Source organism: Vipera berus (genome assembly GCF_964194415.1).
Source record: "Vipera berus genome assembly, chromosome: 2".
Classification (NCBI taxonomy): Eukaryota; Metazoa; Chordata; class Lepidosauria; order Squamata; family Viperidae; genus Vipera; species Vipera berus.
In genome coordinates this window covers 70,209,646-70,227,716 of record NC_138203.1, presented here as the reverse complement: position 1 = coordinate 70,227,716, position 18,071 = coordinate 70,209,646, and the positions used below count along the sequence as shown (strand labels likewise).

At 43.0% G+C, this 18,071-nt stretch overlaps 2 protein-coding genes across 5 annotated transcripts in view; one reads left to right on the top strand and one right to left on the bottom strand.

The window, feature by feature from the left end:
* Positions 1 to 1,241: 1,241 nt before the first annotated feature.
* ZFAND5 (zinc finger AN1-type containing 5) lies at positions 1,242 to 16,672 on the bottom strand. 4 transcript variants are annotated; one of them, XM_081318234.1, is made up of 6 exons: positions 16,377 to 16,633; positions 11,991 to 12,147; positions 11,757 to 11,868; positions 11,312 to 11,415; positions 3,059 to 3,184; positions 1,242 to 2,870 (listed from the first exon to the last, which is right to left on the bottom strand). In XM_081318234.1, the coding sequence occupies exons 1-6, from the start codon at positions 16,629 to 16,631 to the stop codon at positions 2,722 to 2,724; spliced, it is 903 nt and encodes a 300-aa protein (XP_081174360.1). In that variant the 5' UTR covers positions 16,632 to 16,633; the 3' UTR covers positions 1,242 to 2,721. The 4 variants fall into 4 exon arrangements, 3 of the variants coding, with proteins under 3 accessions (XP_081174360.1, XP_081174361.1, XP_081174362.1); XM_081318235.1 differs by having other exon boundaries at positions 11,312 to 11,412; positions 16,377 to 16,623; XM_081318236.1 differs by lacking the exon at positions 16,377 to 16,633 and adding an exon at positions 16,038 to 16,369.
* A 216-nt stretch (positions 16,673 to 16,888) lies between these two features.
* The window catches only part of TMC1 (transmembrane channel like 1), a gene marked incomplete at its 3' end in the record, with an annotated part of 128,747 nt that continues 127,564 nt past the window's right edge, over positions 16,889 to 18,071 (top strand). Inside the window, exon 1 of the mRNA XM_081318878.1 lies at positions 16,889 to 17,096. The remainder of the gene's footprint in view (positions 17,097 to 18,071) is intronic.

Below are 18,071 nucleotides of genomic sequence, written 5' to 3'. Positions count from 1 at the left end.
AACTTCTCTAGTTTGCTAATTCTGTATAGATATTAGGTTAGAAACTGGAAGACCTAGTCCTGTCTTGGGGAAAAAGCCAGCTTGGTGATCTTGGGCCATGTTCTCTCAGCCATAGAAAGGAAGCAATGGCAAACCACTTCTAAAAAAAATGCCAAAAAACATGCAGGGACTTGTCCAGGCAATCTCCAAGAATCAGATATGATTGAATGAAACAATAAGCAGGTATTGCACATCTTATGAGCCAATAGCAGTGAAAGTTCAGTAACTTGCAAAATGTTTATCCCAAAAAGCTCTGCTTATATACTTCATGTTCGAAGCATGCACTGCTTTTTTTTCCAGAACACTGAAAACTCAAATGCCAAGGTTATTTTCTTAGATTTGTTTCTCAAAATGCCTTCAAAAAGTTTCTGACTTCAGAAAAGAAAAAGCAGGCCAATTTGGTATAATGCTTTGACCAATATAAACTCCCTGCAGCAACTCTTCAATACTGCAGAGAGCTAACAGGCACATCATAAATTACCCAATGGCTTCATTATTCCAAACAGAAATCTATATTTATACAATACTAAGGACAGTTTTTTTCCCTTCTTTTGACTAGGTCACAATAAAAAATTAGGATTATCCAGTCTTTTTAACAGTTCCTGGCACTCTTTTAACACCTAACATTAATTGCTGTTCATATCAGATACCCACCAAGTCAAAAATGTTTTTCATCAGTATAGTAAATCTTAATTTCCTCAAGGAATTTTGACTCATTGAATGACTAAATGGATTTGTGTAAAACTGGAACAGGAAAAAAAAATCTTTATAATTTGCACTTAAAATAAATTTAATTTATATAAATGCAGAAAAAGAATGTGCAATAGTAGGCAATATAAAGTGCACTTTTCTTCATATTACATACAGTACAAATTGCCTTTGTTTCTTTGTTCAAACAATCAGGAATTAACCAAGGTATAAAATAGTTAAGTCCATAGTTAGTGAATTATCAAGGGCTGCAATTACGGCCAGAGAATTACTGCCAAAATGTCAACTAGAAAAAATGCCAACTGGAGAAACATGTAGAATGTAAGACATTTCCCCTTACAATCATACTGATACTGCCGTTTTCAAATTTGTCAAGTTATCTACTTAAATCCCCAAATTAGAAATCAATAAAGCTTGAATAAATTGCAACCACCTCTTCCCCACCAGCAGAGCATTCAGTTAGTTTCTGGGCCAATGAACCATCACAAAAGGAACTAGATCCCTCTGTACATGATTTTATTATTTACATAATACAATATAGCATAGATGCTGGGTAGCATGATTATGTGCAATACATAAATATGAACTATCTGTACACATTTGCTTATCTAATAACTCAACTGAGGACAAAATTTAAAGCAAAGACCTGATGCTTTTAATGAAGAAAACTAAGACTGATCACTGCAATAGAAATCAGAAGTAGTGCCCTATGTATACACAACTATTTACAAATGAGAACAGGCATTACCACTATACTACTCTAACTGTACTTGTTTATATAAAAAAACACAAGTTTCATACATCACAAAAAACCCTTCCATTATAACACAGAAGTGATATTACCAGACAAGCATCAGTGAAGTATACTGCCTTTTCTAGAGTTGTTATTGTACAATGCTGTAGATAATGCAGCCCATGCAATACACCCAAGAACACTACAGTCCTACACCCAAATACTATTAAAATGATAAAAGCAGCCCCTCAGAGTGGTTCCAGATACCACTTAAGTGTACAGCAGCCATATTGGGTATGATTTCTCCATGCAAAAAGGGTGCAATCTCACTACATTTGGAAACTATAAAAAATTAAAGGGCTAACCTTTTCAAACCAGAACACATTCAACTTAAGATGCATATGAAAAAATTAAAGGCTTGAATACTTTTGCAAACTAGGTTCATCAGATGCAGGTGCTTATTTGAACGAGCTGCTGTGATTAACTTTTATCAAAAATGTAGCCTTTATTTTGTAAACTGAAATCAATTCTTGTTGCATTGTGCTACACAATGTATTTAGCTACTTAAGAGTAAGAAGCAGACAAGTCTCATGTTGTAGGCTAGTTCATAAAATTCTGAAAAAAAGTTTCCTTCAGGAACTAGTTTTTAACAGTTGAACAATTTTTATCACTTCCAAAGATTACATCCTTTAGAAGGTAATCTTAAACTGCAGTTTATGGCACCTGAACACCCATTTTCATTTAGAAACGGCTCCTCTGCAGTTCAGCCTTAAAACAATGAAGTGTGGAAATTAAAGATGATTACGGTTAACTATGGTAAAAGGAGACTCATTTTTCTTGGTGTATCATTTAATCAAACAGGCACATTAGCACTATCCAATGATGATATACCTCTATCAACAATCCCAAAAGGCAAATCTGCTGCAAACATGCAGATTTTATGCATCTGTTTGGCACATGTGAACTAGACAACTCTGTCCTTTGTGCATGTCTGTTTTCCAATGCAGGTCTTACTCTTTCATTCATTTGGGGGAGGGCATGTATACATTTTAAAGGGCTGTATCTATCCAATTCTGCCTGTAACACCCACAATATCCTAAAATATCAATCAATAAGACAAACTAAAGTAAAACTCTGGAGAACATCAAAGGAAAATGACCATGCATCTGCTCTTTAATGTTTTCCTAGGATATTTTAAAATAAAAACAAAGGAAGTCAGTCTTTGCACCAAGTAGGTTAGTTTATATTCTCTGGATTTTCTCAGCCACAACAACTGGATTCTCTTTCCTGATTTTTGCTGCAGCTTCTGCTTTGTAATCATATGGGCAGTTGTGCTTGTCAGAATAACGGTGAAGTCCACAAAACAGATTTCCACATCGGCAGTCAAATCCTGCGAAAACACAGAAACGGTACCTTGAAGTAAGTTATGGTGAAGTCTTATAACTAAGGCATTCATTGTCTTTCTAAGCAATACATCTAACCTCTAAAGATATTTGTTTAGTCTGAAAGAGCCTTAAATGTTCCCAAATACACTCTTTCAAAGCAAGGAATTGGACAAAATGAACTCCAGTATCCTACCTGTAAGTCCAACCTTCTTTCTGCACATAAAACATCTGTTCTTCTTTGGTTTGGGCATTTCAGGTGTTTTCTCTTCATTCTGAGATGTACTAGGTTGAGTAACTGAAGGACTTGGTTGGGTAACCACTAAAAGAACAACAGAAATTGGTTAAATATACATTTCTGCTTTAATCTGAATTTTCATCTCCATCACCTTTTCACATGCTCCATTGCTAAATAGGATATACAAAATATCCCTATTTAAATTTGATATTTGAACTTGAGTTTCCAGCATTTCAGATGTGAAACAAAAGACCAGTGTTCAAGAACTTCACTGAGATTAAAACAAAAATATTCTGAATTTTCTGTCCTCTAAGCAAAACTTGACTGTTAAAATTATATTGCTTCGAGTGCTAAGATTTGTACTTTGTATTATTTTTGCAAAATGTGTATTACCAAGTTCTGTAGCAGGACCAGTTTCATCCATGCTATCAGATGCAGGAAAGAAAGGAAAAAACCTAAATATAGGATGAAACTATTATTATTGAGCACTAATCACTGACTTGCCTAGGTCAGACAGTTCTGGATCTGTTTTGCAGTTGCTTGTGCAACTATTACCAGTGCAAAAAAGTTCACATGTATTGAATATATTATGTAATTATTATCTATGTAGTTGAATTTTTCTGGACATTAATGCAAGAGTGATATTTTATTGTTATGGTTCTAATGCAACAACCACTGTTAAAAAACTGCAAAAAGGGGGATTAAAAAATCTACACTTAAAACTGCTGTCAAGATCGGTCGCTATGAAGATTTTGGAATTGTTTTTCAATCTGGAATATTATGTCTAGAACACTATAAACTGCTTCCAACTCAAAGAATTAACTTGCAGAAAATAGCCAGACCATCCATGGAACAGTCAGATCAGCATGATCCAGAGAAAAAACAGAATGTTTCTGAGTTCCTTGTACTCAGATTTTCAGCATTAATTTTTATTTGGGCAATAGCAGGACAGCACTCTGAAACTAATACCCCAGCAATATGAAGCAGTGGAACATTTGCTGGAGTTGTTTCAACCATGTTATTTCATGGACAATGTTAATATTGAAACAATTATTTCTATAAAAATATTTGGTGAAAATATTCTTGAAGATATTGGGTATACAACCAGTCTTAAAGTTATTTTTCTCGTCTTTCCCATTTCTTTTTTAAAAAACTATCTTGAGGAACATTTATATAATGAGTTGTTTTAATACTATGGACAATTTGAAACTATTTTGTAATAAATGAGTACAACTCTGGAAATCAAAGAATTTTTTTTCCCAACACTGAGCTTTATCAAAGGCACCAAGAATCAGAACCAAGGCATTTGGTGGCAATGGCTTAATCAATGGATTTAGATTTCTGCAGTCCAGCAATACATGTTGGAATATGAGAGAACAGGTGTGGAGAATCCTTCAAATATTGTAACTCCATCGTTTATCAAACCCAATCAGCACATCAAATAATGGAGAGAAAGGAGACTATGATCTTCTTTTGTTTGGAAAGCTAACATTTCCCTGATCTCACACAGACAATAATATTTATGTTATTGCAGCAATTTCTAGTTATGCCACCTTTTTGGAAACATATGTTTTACTGAAAGTAAATGCTTTGAAGTAGCTCTTTTCCCTCCATCACTGTTTCACATAGCAGCTGCAACAGCTTAAACTTGCTCAGAATAAACAGGAAGGCACTGTTGGCCTTGAAATTGAAAATGTGTACAATATGTATTTTATAGAGATGTTGCTATCATTTCAATACAGAGCTAGGACAAGTGCAGGCCTATAATCAATTGTGTTGGTAAACTGGAAGTAAAAACTAGAGACTCCTCTGCCACTTTCCAGAGATCAATTATCTCCTTCACTTATGGTACTGCCTATGTAATAGAAAGTTTATTTTATTGAGCTAACTGAAATATGCATTAAATGTCCACAGGGTGACATATACTGATATAATTTAAATGTTAAATTAAAATAGCCACTGTGCTGCCATTGTAACCATTTTTAATGATTTAGACATGTTTTATACATAATTATATAAAGTCATGTTAAATCATTCTAAAATTCTGAGCTGAGACAGGATTGGGTATTAAAAATGTTATTTTCTTTTTAAGAAAGGCCACAAAGATGAATCACATTGTTTATCAATAGGCATATATGTGAGCTGCTTTTTACCTCAAAAAGCTAGTTCGTCTCATAGCCAACTCAAATTCACCATTATGATAAAGTGCACCATGGAGGACACTATTGGTAAAACTCTTTAGATGTTTCAATTAAATATGTAAGAACAAAATCATGCAGAAAAATATTATGACTCAACTAGCACAAATAGTGCTAAGAAATCAAGAGAATTATAATTCAAAGTATTGGGAGAGTGCAAAAGTTCAAATGAATAAAATAAGTACATCCACATTAACCATCTGTTTAATATAAACAATGTGGAATGTTATCATATCAACACATAATCCATGCAAAACATCTAATGCCAAATCAACTTCAGTTGGTGTGTAATTTTTAATCTGGGGGGGGGGAAATGTGTTGTTGCTTAGTGTGTGGGGGACTTGCAAATTTTAATTAACCCTTGCTTACAGATATAAAATGAGTTAATTAAATTTATTATATGTAACTTGGTTGCTCAAAAAGTATGTTTATATTTTATATTTATATTTATATTTTATTTTATTTATTCTATACCGCCCTTCTCCCGAGGGACTCAGGGCGGTTCACAGGGCATATATAAATAGCAGTACAAAAATTAAAAAGAAATTAAACCAATGCCCAATTAAAATACAACAACAATAGAATAATAAAAAACCAATTAAAAAACCCATATTCCCCCATCAGGCCAGACCAGCTAATTCAAATAAGTGGGTCTTCAGCCCGCGGCGGAAGGATCGAAGGTCCGATGCCATCCGGAGCTCAACCAGCAGTTGGTTCCATAATGCCGGAGCACCCACAGAGAAGGCCCTCCCCCTGGGGGCCACCAGTCGACATTCCCTGACCGGAGGCACCCTGAGGAGGCCCTCTCTGTGGGCACGCACAGGGCGGAGGGGAGTTGACGCCGGCAGCAGGTGGTCCTCGAGGTATCCCGGACCCATGCCATGTAAGGACTTAAAGATCATAACCAAGACCTTGAACCTCACCCGAAAGACAACTGGTAACCAATGCAGCTCGCGGAGCAAAGGTGTAACATGGGAGTACCGGGAAACTCCCAAGACAACTCTCGCGGCCGCATTCTGTACCAGTTGGAGCCTCCAAGTGGTCCTCAAGGGAAGCCCCATGTAGAGAGCATTACAGTAGTCCAGGCGAGAGGTCACGAGCGCATGAGTGACCGTACACAGGGCATCCCGGTCCAGATAGGGCCGCAACTGGCGCACCAGGCGAACCTGGGCGAAAGCCCCCCTAGTCACGGCCACTATATGATCTTCCAGAGTAAGTCGTGAATCTAGGAGGACTCCCAAGTTGCGAGCCCTATCCACGGGGGGTAAGGACTCACCCCCCATAGAAAGCGATGGAACATTTTGAATGTCCCGGGATGCCGGAATGTACAGCCACTCAGTCTTGTCAGGGTTGAGCTGAAGTCTGTTCCTCCCCATCCAGACCCGAACCGCCTCCAGGCAACGGGACATCACAGCGAGGGCATCACTGGGGTGGTTTGGGGTCGAAATGAAAAGTTGGGTATCATCGGCGTATTGATGATACCCAACTCCAAAACCACGAATGATCTCACCCAGCGGTTTCATGTAGATGTTGAACAGGAGAGGCGAGAGAACCGACCCCTGAGGAACTCCACAAATGAGAGACCTAGGGGCCGATCTCTGCCCCCCTGCCAACACCGACTGCGAGCGTCCCAGGAGATAGGAGGAGAACCACTGAAGAACTGTGCCTCCCACTCCCAATCCCCTGAGACGCCGCAGCAAGATACCATGGTCGATGGTATCGAAAGCCGCCGAGAGGTCTAATAGGACTAGGACAGAGGAATATCCCCTATCCCGAGCCCTCCAGAGATCATTCACCAGAGCGACCAATGCCGTCTCCGTGCTGTACCCGGGCCTGAAACCCGATTGGTACGGGTCCAAATAATCCGCTTCATCCAGGACCAGAGGGAGCTGGTGCGCCACCACACTCTCAACAACCTTCGCAAGAAAGCGAAGGTTGGAGACTGGACGAAAGTTGTTCAATACAGCTGGGTCCAAGGCAGGCTTCTTGAGGAGAGGTCTCATCACCGCCTCCTTCAAGACGGTGGGGAAATTACCCTCACTCAAAGAAGCAGATATAACCGCCTGGAACCAGCCTCGTGTCCTCTCCCTAGCTGCATAAACCAGCCAAGAAGGGCACGGGTCCAATAAACATGTGGTGGAGCTCAGCCTCCCCATAATCCTGTCCACTTCATCAGGGGTCACAGAATCAAACTCCTCCCAGATAACATTGACAAGACCGCCCGTGTCCTGATCGTCAGACTCTGCCCAGCTGGAGTCCAAACCGGTCCGAATCCGAGCGATTTTATCCGACAGATGTTGACTAAACTCCTCGGCACGACCCTGCAAGGGATCCTCCCTCACCTCTTGATTAAGAAGGGAGCGAGTCACCCTAAACAGGGCGGCCGGGCGATTATCTGCGGACGCGATGAGGGTAGAGAAGTAATTACACCTCGCCGCCCTCATTGCTGCGAGATAAGACCTAATATAGGTTCTTAACCGCAACCGGTCGGATTCGGATCGGCTGGACCTCCAGCAGCTCTCTAGGCTCCGTTTCCGACGCTTCATCTCCCGGAGCTCCGCGGAGAACCATGGAGCTCGCTGGGATCTGCACCGGGTCAGGGGCCGCAAGGGTACAACCCGGTCAAGTGCCTCAGTGGCTGCCCTTTCCCAGGCTTCCACTAAGGCATCCGCCGAGTTGTGAGCAATGGAGGCAGGTGGGGACCCCAGCGCCGCTTGGAATCTATCAGGATCCATTAAGCGTCTGGGGCGGTACCATCTAATTGGCTCCGTACCCCCACGGCGGGGGGTGGCAAGACGGAAGACCAGCCGCAGGAGGTGATGATCGGTCCATGACAGGGGCATAATAAATGGAGAGCCCCCACCAAGATCATCCAACCACCGTCCAGATAAGAAAATCAGGTCAAGGGTGTGGCCTCCCTCATGAGTTGGTTCAGAAATTACTTGCGTCAGGTCCATGGCCGTCATGGAAGCCATGAACTCCCGAGCTAGCTCAGATGAGCCTCCCAGGGATGGTAGATTGAAGTCCCCCAAAACTATGAGTTTGGGGAACTCAATCACCAACCCCGAGAGGATATCGAGCAGCTCGGGCAGGGCTGCCGCTGAGCGACTAGGCGAAAAGTACACCAGCAGCAAGCCCAACTGTGCCCCCGAACCAAATCTCAAAAAGAGAGACTCACACCCGACTATCTGAGGGACGGTGGTCTCCCGCGGACATAAGGTCTCCCTGATAATCACCGCCACACCCCCACCCCTACCTTGAGCTCGTGGCCGGTGTAGCACCCGGAAACCTGGTGGGCAGAGGTCAACCAAAGGGACCCCACCCTCTGGGCCCAACCAAGTCTCCGTGATGCAAGCCAGGTCTGCGTGCTCACCCTCAACTAAATCCCTAACGAGGGGAGCTTTGTTAACCACGGACCTGGCATTCAGGTACACCAGCCGGAGCTCAGGAGGCTGCACATCCTCCCTCCCGGAACCTCGGGGAAGAAGCAGAGGGTCGGAGCGCCTCACCGCTTGCAAATAGCGGAGACGGCCCTCCCGGTAACGTTACGGCCCTCTGTCTATCCACCTGCTGCCATTCCCCGTCGTGGGAATCGGTAGTCCCACGACCCGCTCCTGAGCCCCGGAGACAACCACACCCTGTTCTCCCCCCGCGCGGTCAGACCCAAGTCTGGCCTGAGCCATGGTTGATTGGCCACCCCCCCTAGCCAGACAACCCCCATCTCCCACCCCTCTCCCTAGCCTCATAAAAATTTTTGATAAAAAATTAATCAGGGGCCTCCTATTAAATTTGTGTTGACGGCCCCTGCCCCTGCCCAGCCATCTCTCAGGGTCCCAACAATCGGGCCCTTCATCGAGATTGAGAGTATTTAAAAAGGCGGGTCGCACCCAGGAGAGGGGGGCACCCCTGAGGGCGAATAAGTCTGTGCTGGTGTATTGTCGCATATAGGTCCAGCAAGTCCAGGATAGGCATCCCATAATTGGTTATATCCATGGGAGGGTCGAAGCATGGAGATAAATATCTGGATCCACACCCAACTTCACTGCCACTCAGTTGGGTGCCCCCAGAGACAGGCCGCCCCCCGCTCTCTCACGACGGGTTGCAACTCTGTTCCTGGGGGTAGTCCAGATATACTCTGGGTAGGCATACCCCATAGAGCTCCCACATATCTAAAAGTTTAGGCATAATTATGAATGTATTATCTTAAAATAGTTTTTTGTAAACAAGCTGCTCTTATCTAGACATGAAAGATTGCTTCATTTTTGCCCACTTAGAAACATATTGGTATTAAAAGTAAAAAGCCTGAATGTATTTCTCACTTTATCTTCTACTTATGCCAAGTAACCATATAAAGCACTAATTTTCAGATACTTGAGAAAAGGAAAAGGCTCAGGATATAGTTTTTGTGGACTTCTAAATACAGGTAGTCAACTTCCGACCACAACTGGGTCCAAAATTTGTATTAAGTGAATTTTGCCCCATAGTACATTTCTTGCCATAGTTAAGTGAATCACTGCAGTTGTTAAGTTAGTAACACAGTTGTTAAGTGAATCTGGCTTCTCCATTGACTTTGCTTGTCAGAAAGTTGCAAATGGTGATCACATGACCCCGGGACACTGCAACCGTCATGAGTCAGTTGGCAAGTGTCTGAATTTGGATTATGTGACCATGGGGATGTTACAATAGTTGTTTGAAAAATGGTCATAAGTCACTTTTTTCAATGCTGGTGTAACTTCGAACTGTCACTAAGTGAACTGTTGTAAGTCAAGGGCTACCTGTATAGATTTTTTGCTTATACTGAGATATACCTATCTATTCTTTTATGTAATTGTTTCCCCTTCTGCCATATCTAATGTTATGTAAAACTTTCCCATATTGTAAGATTCCTTCAAAATGCTATTTAAGCAATCAGAATTTCTTCCCATTATTACAATTCTAACAAAACCATGAAGTTATTGCAAATACTTTCCCTTTAAGCTATATTCAATTTAATGCAATTTTTTTTGAAAAAAGGGGGGGTTTACACCACACATTAAATATTTACCACAGAAAGTTTACTTTAAAAATACTATTTGCTATGATGATGGTACAGAACAACGAATTATTAAAAAGAGCTTTGATAAAAATATTTGATGACCCACTTAAAAAATTGATTAAAGAGCAGAGTATGGATATGAAAATGAATGCATATGTATGATTGAATGTAAGTTTGCTGATATTACAAATGAACTTTTGGAACTTGTCAAATGCAATGTATTCAAAGCAGAAGATGTACTCAGTTCTAAACACAAGCATTTTGCATGGGGTTTTTGGTGCATTTTGACTACTAAATTTCTTAGCTGTTCACCTGACTAGCAAATTAAGCATTTTTATTGGAAGAGAATGCAATGATGTAAGAAAAGCATTTTGGTAGTTTCCTGCATGCTTTTTTCTTAAATATACAAGGTAAAAATAAAGTTTCTTTTGAGCTGAGCTTGACCCTATAACTATATATTCTTCTTGGTAACTAATTGGAAGCGGTTTGCAACTTTCTTCTTCCAATAACCCCTCTCCACCATACCCACCCCTTTGTACTTCATACTCTAGTCCAGGGGTTCCCAACCCCCCAGTCCGTGGACCGGTACCAGTTCACGGCATGCCAGCAACCGGTCCGCACATACAAGTAAAGTCTCATTCGCGGGATGTAGGCAGCACACAAAACCAGGCCCCCTCTGGTCTGTGGAAAAACCTCTCTCCACGTAACCGGTCCCTGGTACCCAAGAGGTTGGGGAGCTCTGCTCTAGTCTACAACCCTGGGATTTCCTGGTGCCTCTCATCCAAGAACTAACCAAGTCCTACCTTGCTTAGCTTTCTAAGGCCCACCAGAGTTGGCTAGATTGCTGCCTCATAGCTAGGCTGTGTAAGAAGTGTTCAAATACCAAATAATATAGTTTTCTTCCTTGATTATAGATGTTTAAACATGCCAGGTCCCACTGTACCTAACTGCACTCAAGTCACTTTTAAAGAGGCATACCTGGCTCTGTTGTCTCTGTTTTCGGAATTACTTTCTCCTCTCTTGAAATGCTCATTTCTGTCATTTGCTGTGTTACAGGCAAGGCGGCAGCAGGCACATTTCTGCTTGCATTCAGTAAAATGAAAGCAATTTGTTAGTGCTATTACGAAGACTAGAATTTTTATAAAGCTAAGATTTTTAACAACTTCAGCTCTTTTTGGTAACTGAATTACTGAACCCACTGGTAATACATTTTGATAACAAATTATTAACAACTGACCTTAAAATCTATTCTTATAGTCATTCAAGATATTATTATAAATATTTCATCATTATAATTCTCATATTAACTCAAAAATAGACTAAATATTACCTATATTAATTTAGTATAGCAGACTCTAATGCAATTGTAGAGGAAAACATTTTTAAGTAATTTCAAGCTCAATTTAACATATTTCTGTTTTACCTTGATTTCTCTGATGTGCTGCCAGCAGCACCTTCACAGTTGTTTAAACTAGAATCTGCTCTCTGTACAGATGTAGAATCTGAGGTAGGATTATTGGAACCACCTGATGTTCCTGGGAGGTTAAAAAAAAGGAATATAACCAAATGCATTACAACATTTAAGCAAATAAAATGGTTGTTATTAAATGTACTGTATCCATATCCAGTATTTCATTTTTATTGCTCTAAAACATACCCATTGGACTGATTCGGCCACTATTTTGTTGTCTCTGAAGATGTTCTTTATAGCAGACGGAACACATTCCATTAGTTCTAGGATTCCCATAAAAGCCACATCCTGTGCTACACAGCATGGGTCCTGGGGTCTGGTTGGTTTCCTGAGCCATTTTGTGCTGTAAACAGAGGAAAAGGATACCTAATTAGGAGCTTCTATACATTCATAATTCACACAGAACTGCTATTACAAATGCTAGTATGGCACAATTATCCCTCTACATAAATGTTGAATATACATCATCATGAAATGACAGATCATCACAAACAGGGATGGAACAAGACTGGTGAAAATGTATATATTTGAAGACTAGAAGCTGTGAAGAAAAAACTTAATCTTCCTCCATCTACTCTGTCCAAAGGCAGGTGGATGAAGAAATTAGTAGGTACTCTCAATTGTTAAAGCTGTGAGTTAAGCTAAAAGAAAATAAGCTGCTTGTCATTTGATTCCTTTCAGCCTAAAGCCATTCCCAGTTCAACCCTCACCCAAGAGATTCTTTTTCTATAAATGGGAATGCTAACTGCATCCTAAAAAATAAAAAAGGGGAATGTGCAGGTGCATATAGCTTATCCATATGCCATAATCACATAGATCTGCCTCTTAACTGCATATTCTATTGACAATTATGTTTGCTGAAGCCCAAAGTTCCTAAGCTACTAAATGGACTTCAGATTGCTTTTATGTAGTTTCTGTTGGATTGGGAAGGAAGACTGAGGTTTGTGCAAATATTATGCACAGCCCTGCTTTTAGCATGACCAATGCACTAACAAAAATAGTGCCACAATCACATAAACAAGCTAAAATGTTTTGCAAGACTAATATTTTTATTAATATTCCCATATCATTTATGGATCAATGTATGGTTGTGAAAGTTGGACCATAAGAAAGGCTGAGCGCCAAAGAATTGAGGCCTTTGAACTATGGTGCTGGAGAAGACTCCTGTGAGTCCCTTGGACTGCAAGGTGATCAAACCGGTCAGTCCTAAAGGAGATCAACCCTGACTGCTCTTTAGAAGGCCAGATCCTGAAGCTGAAACTCAAATACTTTTGCCACCTAATGAGAAGGAAGGACTCACTGGAGAAGAGCCTAATGCTGGGAAAGATTGAGGGCAAGAGAAGAAAGGGACGAAAGAGAATGAGGTGGCTGGATGGAGTCACTGAAGCAGTAGGGGTGAGCTTAAATGGACTCCAGAAGATGGTAGAGGACAGGAAGGCCTGGAGGAACGTTGTCCATGGGGTCGTGATCGGTCAGACATGACTTCGCAACTAACAACAACCATTTATGGATAGGGAATATAAAACTTGGAAGATAAGGCTATTATTATATGTGTATATAGGTATGAAATTTGCTTTCTTATAGCTATTTTCATACCTATTAAGTCCAAAATGAAATTTGACAGGATAGCTATATTTATTCTTTCCCCAAATACCTAAAAAAGGTGAAGACACCTCATTATTTTAATTTTTTTTTTAAAAATAGATATTTTCTTCTACTTTTTTCAAACATGTATCAGCCTTCCAAAGTAGGAGATTTGTTTACAGATTTCCAACCACTATTAAAACATTCAGGTTGTAGTTTTAAACTATGCATGAAACTGTCTACTTACAAAATGTAATCTGGTTTGTAAATCAGATCTAAAATTGACAATTTAAATTAGGCATGGTGTATCAAGTAACCTAAGACTATTAATTAAATAGAAATAGTAGTCTACTCAATCCATTTATACTGCATATTTGTAAAAACAAAGCCTCCTTCCATATAATGCCATTTCAGTTCAAACTGTCCAGAAAGCAACAGGACAAGTATTCCAGGAACGGGGTAATGAAATTAAACAGTTAAAAACTGATGCTAAATGAAATAAGGTCAGTTTTGATTTTCAGACAGCTTCCAAGCGTCACTTGGCATGGAATTTATAATCTCATGTTATTGAATATGGTTTATACCTTTAGTCTAACTAGAATGCTGGTTTCATGTGTGTCCTCTAGCTTTAGTTTTTCCTCAGAAGCTAAGGTCACATGGGGGAGCGCATTAGCTTCCGCTTGTCACAAGGCTGCAATGTGACAAGCTGAGCTAGAAGCTCAGATAAAACCCTGTCAACAGGGGCCTCTGAAATCAGCTTCTATTTTTATCTCAAAAGCTGCCTAGTTCCAGTACAGCTCACAAAATTAAAACAGTAAAATATGTATTCAGTTAAGATTTTTTTTTCAAAACCTCAATTATGGGGCAATTCATAATTGTGTTAAAGAAAAACAATAATTAGAAAATGTGTCCAACTAATTTAGTTACAATAGTATAAGCAATTGTTCTGCCATCCATACATATATGGGCTACAAAAATCAGATGATTGCTTTATTTTTATAAAGGCTCGTTTCCTGCTGTCCAACTAAAGGTGACACATTCTAAAATATGCCATTTGTTCAACCTAACTTTCATCAATAGGAACTCCATCAATAGTTCTAAAACTCCACGGTGCAGAATGCAGAATGGGATAGTACTTTAGTATGAAACGGAAGAATTGTATTCCATTCCATGTTTAAAAATTCAGTAAAATTAAAACGTTTTAAAAAGTTACTCCTATGACAAGGAAGAAGTCACAGAACGAACTCAACAGCCCTCTGTGGATTGCTTAACACTGAAAAACATGGAACTTCTTAGGTGAAGGAAGGAAAGACCGTGATTACTAATTCAGCATTACACCCACAGAAATTGCATCACTTATGGCACGCAACTGCCCAGCTCATCTACTACACGCATTTCACTTTGTAAACTAAAGCAACAAAAGGCCCTTTGGTTCAACTCGGGAGGCCCTGGAAAGAAGGGCGCCTCCAGGGAAATCCTGAAGCTTTTTGGGAGCCAGAGGACAAGGAGCCAGGGATTTTCGTAGTGGCACAATGGATACCGGCCAAGTCGGAGGAAACAAAGGAGAAGCCGCTGCCAGTAATTCAGCCCTTCGACAGGCGGCGGGCGGCGGCATTGGGACAAGCAGCGGATAAAAGGAAAGCGAGCCGCTCTCGAGCGCCAAGGACTCCGGGACGCCAAAACGCGCCGACAAAAAAAGACGGGAGAAAATGGCAGGCGACGACGGTCAGGGCGGACTCTCCTAGTTGCGCTCCCGGGAGGGGATGGGCAAGAACCTGGGAAGAGAGGCAGGGGCCTTGCTCCGGCTCGCCGTTTCCCCCTCCCTCTCTCCCCAAGCCACATCCACCCAGCTGACAAACACATACACGCCGAGGCCTGAGGGGGCCTCGTGAAAGAAAACCACTGAGTCATGGCAAGGCCGAGCCAGCCCGGGAAAAGCCAAGCGGTCGCCCGCCAAGCGCTCCAGGACAAACACAACCACCCAACACAACCACAATATCTCCCCCACTCCCCGCGCAAAAAGCCACCCAAGGCCGTTTCGGCCCGGAGGAAAAAGGGAGGGGGGGGGAGGAAAGAAGAAGAAAGGCGGGAAAGGGGGGGGGAAGAGGAGGAAGGCTTTCGTTCCCATCCCGCGCCGGCAAGCCGAGGAAGCCCATTGTCTTCCTCCAGTTTCTTTGTTTCCCCTTCCGCCGCTTCTTCCCCCTTTTAGCCACTTCGGGGAAGAAAGCCCTCCCGCCTCCTCGCCAGCCGACACACCGAGCGACGGGCAGAGGAGAAAGAAAGAGCATCCATATTTTTTCTCAGTTTCTCTCGCCGCCGCCGCCCCCCCCCCCGGACTCGTCCGTGAAGCCACGCAAACAAGCGGGCACAGCGGTCCTTTTGTCGTCCTCCCTGCCCCTCCTTGGCTAAACAAAGCGAAAAAGGCGGCCTTTTTTGCCCCCTCTCTCCCCCTCCCCCAGCCCAGCGTTCGCGGCTCGCGACAAGGAAGACGAGACCCCCCCCCGCTCCAATCCAAGCGCCCTCCCTTGGCAAACGCCCCCGCCTCTTCCCGCTTCTCCGTGGAGGCGAGACGGAAAACGACGCCCCCTCCTCATCTCCCCCCCCGCCCGCCCCCCGCCTGGAACGAAAGGCGTTTGCTCCGCCACTCACCCTCGCTCGGCGTCCCAGATACTTCGACTTGCAAAGGGAAGGGTCGAAAGAGAGACTGTGAGACGCCGCCGCTGGTAGGGCTTTAGCGGGAAGAGGGGGTCCCGGAGCTGCAGCAGCAGCAACCGCCGCCGCTGCTGCCGCCGCCGCTTCTTTCCTTTGTTCCAAGAAGAGGAGGAGGAGTAGGAGGAGTTGCTGGTGCCGCTGCGCGGAGCTAGACACGGCGAGGGAGGGAGGGAGGAGGGAGGGGGGGAGGGGGGTGGAAGATGGTTCTTCGTCGCGCGCTGGTGATAATGGCGGCGGTGAAGCCGCCGCGAGCCTCCGGGCCTTGATGAAACGTACCCAACTCTCCCGCGCACAAACCGTCCTTCGAGTGTGGAGGAAGAGCGCGCGCGGGGGCAGCCCGGTCACTCCGGGTGAAGAGAAGTAGGCGGCCGCCGGGCTCCTAAGGCGCTGACTGGCGCGGCCGCGCTGGCTGTGCCCTGACGGGAGTCGCTCACGGTGGGCGAGGGGGAGGAGCAGAAAGGAGGAAGGGCGGCCTGAGACGTCACCATTCCAAACCCTCCCTCGCTCTTCCCCTCCCCCTCCCGCGCACATTGGGGAAAGAAAAAAAAAAGAAAGCGGCGAGCGAAAGGGGGGCTGGAGACGTGTACACGAGCGACGGCGCAAGCGCCTCCTCACAGTTCACAGTCAGTGTCAACGTCACCGTCATTCTCTTTTCCACGCCCCCCCCCCTCGTTCACTGAAGCGCGGCCAAGCGAGAGAAGGCCGGCGGGGGTGGGGGGTGGGGTGGCGGAGAAGGCCGGTTGGGCTCGGATCTTAAAAACACGCCGAGAGGGGAGGGAGGGGAGGGATTAAGAGCTGATCCTTTAGGAGGCGAGCTGTTGCTCGCTTTTAACCAGGGGTTACGACGTTAGCGGGCCGTTTCTTCTCGTTTCGAATGCGCTCTGAAACCAAAAGACAAAGGTTGGCCAGTGCGTGTCAAAGCCGGACATGTTGCATGTTCCCTAGCTATCATTGGGAAATGTAACCACAAAGGGAAATGAGGAAAGCCTTCAAATTGTAAGCCTATCCGGCCTAATTTTTAGATCTTCGTGCCCTCTTTTATGTGATTTCTGGCCTGACGGAAGAAAGTCTGAATTGCTCAAAGCCCTGCACATTTTTAATCTCATTTTTTTTTTAAAAAAATGGTCCAATAAAGATATGGCTAGGCCAGGGGTAGGCAACCTCGGCTCTTTTATGACTCGTGGACTTCAACTCCCAGAATTCCTGTCAGCTATGCTGACTCGGGGATTCTGGGAGTTGGAAGTCCATGAATCAAAAGAGCCAAGGTTGCCTACCCCTGGGCTAGGCCATAGATTTGTGTGTGTGTGGGGGGGAATTGGTTTTGTTTTCAGTACCCAACATAGTTATGGTCACTTCTATTGATCTAAAATAGCTTATGAAATATCTTATTGATCAGCAGTTAGTTTAAATTGTATTTTAGAGTAATATATTTAAATCTTGTCAAGTGTTTAGAGTTCTGTTGACATTGTTCTCTCATGTTTACAGGTTAAGAAGAAAGGAAAAGAATAACTGGGAAGCTCAAACCTTAATTTATAATTAAGAGAGCCAATTTAGCATAGCAAGGCACCAGATTGAAAATCAGGAGACAAGAGTTCTAGTCACTTTAGGCATGAAGGCTGGATGGGTGACTCAAGAATTTCAACTTTTGTAGCATCTGATGCTTTGTGCACTCCCCCTCCCCCCATGGAGTTTTGGCTATATCCATAGGACTGTTACTATGGAATAATCCAGGAATTATGCTTGTGGAACAGCACTGCTTAGCTGGTGGTTTCTCATCAGGCAGAATGCCTTTTTCCTCCTAAACATTGTTGGAGAAAGAGAGCATTCTAATAAATGGATGAATTTTTAACGTATCTTGGTTCTTTCTGTTCTGTATTACTTTACGGTAATGTATGGATAAATTAGAATTACTATAAGGTAAAAGGTAAAGGTTCCCCCGCACATGCGTGCTAGTTGTTTCCGACTCTAGGG

Bases quoted from the DNA above. Each gene is read 5' to 3' on its own strand.
- ZFAND5 (XM_081318234.1), bottom strand. From the start codon at position 16,631: ATGTGCGCGGGAGGGGGAGGGGAAGAGCGAGGGAGGGTTTGGAATGGT. The intron at 12,148-16,376 runs GTACGTTTCATC...CTCTGTTTACAG, and splicing joins TTTGTGCGCGGGAGAGTTGG to CACAAAATGGCTCAGGAAAC. The intron at 11,416-11,756 runs GTAAAACAGAAA...ACTGAATGCAAG, and splicing joins AGCACATCAGAGAAATCAAG to CAGAAATGTGCCTGCTGCCG.